This window comes from Cephus cinctus, unplaced genomic scaffold, assembly GCF_000341935.2.
Source record: "Cephus cinctus unplaced genomic scaffold, Ccin1 Ccin1_scaffold0160, whole genome shotgun sequence".
Taxonomy (NCBI): Eukaryota; Metazoa; Arthropoda; class Insecta; order Hymenoptera; family Cephidae; genus Cephus; species Cephus cinctus.
In genome coordinates, this window is record NW_014332886.1 from 326,088 (window position 1) to 332,087 (window position 6,000).

Below are 6,000 nucleotides of genomic sequence, written 5' to 3' on the forward strand. Positions count from 1 at the left end.
AAACCATTCGTAAATATCGTTTTTATTTAATATAAATAATAAAAGACGTCTGTACGATATTGTCCATTATTTTTCAATTGTTAACCACGTGTTTAATGACACTAACCAGAGTATGATATATTGCAATGTGAAAGAGAATTGCACGCGGTAAAATTTGAATTAATGAAATTGACGATGTTTATAAAAAGTATCATTAATCAAGTAACGAATATACAATATGGAAATTACTTTAAAAAAAATTTTTTTAACGTGAGTCAATACTTTTCCTTCTCCATAGTGCTATACTGGTGATTTTTCATATTGTACATTTTTTCAGACTTCTCCGTCATCTCACTTGACAACCTGATATTCCGCTCACGTTTCCTCCTACTCTTCTCCCTTATTCAGCGCAGCTGAGTCCCTAAGTCCCCTTCGACAGGAATCGATACATTCCCTATACGTACGAGGTATATCGAGTAGAGGCTGAATGAACGCCACAAGTGAGGTTACATGAAATTTGGTAACTTATTGCTGAATAATTTTGAGAAATTGTATTACACTCAACAATCGATATGCGTGTATTAATACAAGTATATACACTAATTGCGAATCATATAAAGCTGACCTTACACGCTAAACAAAATTTATTTTAATCTCGCAATCGCTATAATATAAATTCAAGAATTTTAAATAAAAATTTAAGATTTTTTGTGCAACAATACAAATTTAACGTCAACAAGTTACAGATCATATTTATTCGAATATATTTAACAATAAATACTGCTCGTAAGAAGCAAACCCTTATGACATTCTCTGTAGGGTCCCTTGGCTCGTTACCGAGTAATGGTAATAAAACCTAGTTTCATTTAACAAGTATCTCAAGGAGATTTTCTGAAAGTTTTTCAAGAACGTGATAACCGTATCCCAGGACAATGAAGTTCAATCCATTTCTCGTAAAAGTAAAGATATGAGAATGGATTGAAGTCAACTCACAGGCCACTGAACAACTATGGAGAACGAAAGCATTCATTCTCGAATGATATGATTCCTTACAAAACCTGATCAATTCTACTTCTGGCATTGGCTGGCGCAGAGAAATCACATAGACGTTATATGGCTGAAATATGTATCATCCATATGTCATAATAATCAATAAATGCACAAGAATTTATTTCTGCATCTAAGAATCTTCTATTATACAAAGCCTAGTCCATCTCGGATACGAGTATACTAATTACTATGAAGTCATTGTTTAATCCAAAGTAACAAAGCTTTAAAATTGTCTCATGTCAATCAAGCCGAATAAGCTCGAACATGCGTATATGCAGCATCATAGCAATAAAGACTAAGATCAATAAAAAGTAATACTTACTCCAATTGTGCTCTGCGGTCATCGAAATTAAAGTTTCAGCAACACATGAAACAGAAAAAGTTATTCTCATTAGTCAATTGATAATTGTGGGCATGATGTATCAAAACTGATAATAATAGTTTAACACTACATTAGCAGCAATATTATCATTCACTTTAATGCAGCAAAAGCATCAGCAAAGATTCAATGTAATCTCAGACCATGTTATCGTATAGTAATTTTATGAAGAAGCAAAATAATATTTCTATATGATATATCATTAATACTAATACCCATTATCCATATCTTCAATTGTATTTATGTATATCACTAACTTCACCACAGGATTCATTATAACACGATATTATGGTAGGAATAATGCGAAATGTCGTGTGTAATATATCCTATTTACAGTTACTAAACGAATATGTGTGTTAATAAAACATAACGGTTTTCCATTACATATTTCCATAGGTACACGATCAGACAGAAATTGGATCAGCTAATCAGAAATTAAATCCCGCGCTCTCTCGTTTTAGACTAAGGTTGTGTAATAAAGCGCTGGTACCATATTGTATATTACGTTACGTGCATCTTACTGGGTCATCGAAAGCTCACAAGGCTTGGAAGCATCGGGAGCCTAGAGATCAAAGTGCACGAAAGCACAAAGAAAGTTGAACTTGCGAGGGTGCAGTTATAAACGCAGAGTAACATTAAAGTTGTTTGACATTTGAACGCAATGCATCAATTCCTTTTATTTCTCACGATATTTGAACCTATGTTAAGTTTGAATGGAGCTTGGATAAAGTGCATGTAATATACCGTGTGTGCAAAAATCTGCAATATTTTTCGTGTAACGATTGATTGTTAAATGTAAAAAGAGTAAAATGTTTTTATGAAACAAAAATGTACTATTTGGGACACTGAATATTGTCTATGAATTTTTTTTACTTTGCATGGATTTATTATACGTGTGTAATATACGTATAGGAATAGTTTGCCGCAAAATAATGTATCTTGATAGGTATATACATATATAAATACGAGTATGGTAACACAAGCTATGCATGTTAAAATTTGGAATTCAAATCATTTGAAATTCCACATTCATATCGGTTTTATACAGACTTATTGAAAAAGGGATTTTGAAATTTTTTTTCGGGACTAGAATGTTATTTTGGTTAAAGATTCGATTATCTTTATACATTTCATGTATCTGTTGTATTTGAATATCGAAAAGAATACAGCAGAATACATTACGTAAGATAATTTAACAGGATCGGGTATATCTCATCAAATAGATCTATTCAATGATTGCCTTTGGATTTTCAATAATAATTTTGGTCACGTTAGTCGACGACGGATATTAAAATTACAGTTTTTCATCATCTTTGCTCTTCTCTTTATTCTTCATACCGACGTACCACCTTGAATTCCGTCTTGGTTTTCTTTGCTATTTGTAACTTTCTTCTGGGCTTCCCTTGGTAGAATATATTTAGTAAATTATTCTAATTAAATACAATATCTCTTACTGTTCTATAACTATACAACTGTACTGGAATATTCAAAGTACGAAGATACTTAGAATGTATGAGATACCAAAGATGATACCAAGGACACAAGTATGCATAACCATAGCGTTGAATCGTATATACCCAGTGCGTTGACATTTCTTGAAATGAAACGAAAATATATAGGTATCATATTAAGTATTAACATTAAGATATAAGAGGTGGAGAACACGTTGACTGTACTCGTTGCCCGTAGCTTAGGGAAATACGATATTCCTGAAACTGCAAATAACTTGCGTGGCCAGAAAAGTTTAATAATCTAATTTGTCCATGGCGAAGTATCAAGAGATGATTTCATCATGTATTTCAGTTTAAACTTTTTTATAATGGCGAAAATTTCGTTTGTCGCCAGATCCAAAAGGGACGTCGACGAATACCATCAGTTTGTATAATTGCATTTTCTACCATAAGCTCGAACGAGTATTAAGAGGAAATTCATAATGGAACAACAATATTCGAAAACGATACGATCGATACCATGAATTATATGAAGCTTGTACTAACTTACCGTACCATAAGCTTTATTTTTATTTGCAAATATATTTCTGATTAACAAAAACTGCAAACAGCGAACAAAGTATAATATCTTCTGGGAATAACAGTTTACCCATATATCATTCTTCTAGTAAATAAATTAATATTAAACCGGCAAAGTTCAACTTGTAATTGACTTTTTGTGCTTTAAGCTCCATTGACGTCAACATTGTTTCCTACGTTTTCGTCGCAAATTCTGTGTATCGGTTGCACAGATCTTTTTCACATTAATACATATATTGTATTTCCGTGATTGTCACAAAATATTGTTAAAGAAACTTTGTACAATAGTCAAAATTCAGAAAGTAGATTCACCATTCAATTTTGAGCTATACAAATATAATTTTTAACAAAACTTAGCTAATGATTTCAATGTACCAGCAGGTATAATGATCCTAAACAATGAATACGTGTATATCTATGTTTAAAGTTCGATATCCAATATCTACGTCTGACTTGCTATGAAACTATAATGGAAATTATATATATACATATTGTGTCTGTACAGAATGGGACAATACGTGGCGAGATAGATATGTGTCAAGGAAGTCTGCGTCATAAAGTCTAACTGGGAAATATTGACTACAAAGCATAACTTGTTGAGTTAAAACATCATACTCCGTGTTGATAACTAGCGACGCTTTTCCAGAACTTCTCAGATACGAAATACCCTCTTGAATAAGTTATTGAAGTATCTGAAGAGTTGTCACATTCGATGAGGAACAATCGTTTCGCCACGATGGATGTGCTCAAGGTAATAAACGATATAGTAAATCCTGATCGTGCGCAAGATTGTTCCAGATATTCAGCACATTGATCGGTCACGGGGAAGTTAGTGGGTAAAAACAAGTCATTAAATTCGTTTGACAAATTTCGTTTATCCTAATTTTTAACGACGGTTCGTATTATATTATTTATGAGTATCTGTCCGTAACGTCGTTTAAAGTTTTTTTTCGAAAGTTTGATTAAATTAGACTTATGTAACAAATTTTGAAAATTTTTTAAAAGTATATTGGATTTCGGCTCTAATGGTTTGTTAGTATTTTATAGCACTGTACCGTGATAGTACGATATTGGTGAATGAGATACAGGATATTAATTTTTTTTGTAGTTGTCGTGCAAGCTGTGCTTCGCAATTAGTGGAAAAAAAAACATGAGTTCGAGCTTGTCTGGTTTTTATGCCAATAACAGAATATTTTAATTTAAAGGGAAATAAGTTTTTTGCCGATTTTTTTTTATATTTCCTCTTAAACAGAATATTGGGTTGCCAGTGGTTTCGGAAGTGAGCGCTTTATTCGTTCAATCGATTTTTATAGACTAATAAAGTCTCCGGAGACACCGTAGACGTGTATTCGAAACGTACTGAAACATCACTCCAATTTGGATCGCTCACTTTCTGTTCAGAATCTAATATTCTATAATGATTGATTGTATCGCGGAATGACCCCATATAGTTTACTGATTATTAGCAGACACTTACACTAATAAATGAAAAAAATTATTATGTATATTAATATGTATATTTCATTATTCTGCGAAGAACTAAACTTTAGCTAAAATCTAAACAATCCATGATTTGCTTTTGTTAAGATAATATATGAACCGTATGATTTTATATTTATATTTGATAAATACGTATATTTTATTCATATATAAATAGTGAAAATGACGTATTCATAGGTTTTTTATTTGTATGCAATACCTTACGGAAAAATACTATAAGATTCAAATAGTATAGTTACTACAAATAGTATATTCAATAGTTACATTCAAATAGTTTTTGATAGTCGCCAATAGTCATTTCACGCAACTAACAGTATTTTTCGTGAGGGCCATAAGGAGATAGGTAGTCTAATAATTATATTTGGTGCCTTACCTGGCAGTGTAGTACTCAAAGAAGGCTACCAGTATCTCCAAAGATCTTGACACCGCGGCCCACATAGTTCATACTTTTCGAAAAGATTCACAGTATCAGTACCAACGTGTTTCACAAATTAAACATTTATCGAAATCGCGATCGACGTTTTAATTTGAACACTGCGTCGCACGTAAAACGTTGCATTTCCTGGATCAGAAATCTATATAACGGGACAGTCGATTAACGTCGACGTAGTTTGAAAGCTTCATGCTCTCAGTATGAAACTCAATATTATAAACTTTACCAGTAACTGTACAAACGAACATTGTGAACACCACCTAGTATGTAAAGCGAATATCAAAATTATTTTCGAAAATTTGATGCCCATTAAACTATAATACGGCAAACAGATATCGATTTCAGAAACTGTCGAAACCTGAATATCAAAAAGCACTGGTTCTACAGTTTAAGCAACTCGAAAAATCCCAGCTAACGATCACACTTACATATTAAATTATGCGTATAGATGTTGTTGCTTCTAGATTAATGCTGAACAATCAAAAAATATTTTCAATGAATTTAGCAGTTAATTAATAGTACCGCAATCTCACCAAACTTTTATGTATAGTTTCAATATTATTTCAATATTATCTAACTAATATTAACCCTTTGCGGGACATCCTGACGCGCCTGTGTCCGCCTGGACG

At 32.4% G+C, this 6,000-nt stretch overlaps 1 protein-coding gene across 8 annotated transcripts in view; it reads right to left on the reverse strand.

The window, feature by feature from the left end:
• The window catches only part of LOC107263675 (synaptotagmin-7), a 201,418-nt gene that overhangs the window by 22,053 nt on the left and 173,365 nt on the right, over nt 1-6,000 (reverse strand). For 6 of the 8 annotated variants that reach the window (XM_025081021.1, XM_025081023.1, XM_015731144.2 and 3 more), the window contains one exon: nt 1,352-1,363. In XM_025081021.1, the coding sequence (XP_024936789.1) occupies nt 1,352-1,363 (12 nt within the window). Of the gene's footprint in view, nt 1-1,351; nt 1,364-5,311; nt 5,514-6,000 lie in introns of all 8 variants that reach the window. The other 2 variants (XM_015731147.2, XM_025081024.1) reach the window with 1 other exon arrangement.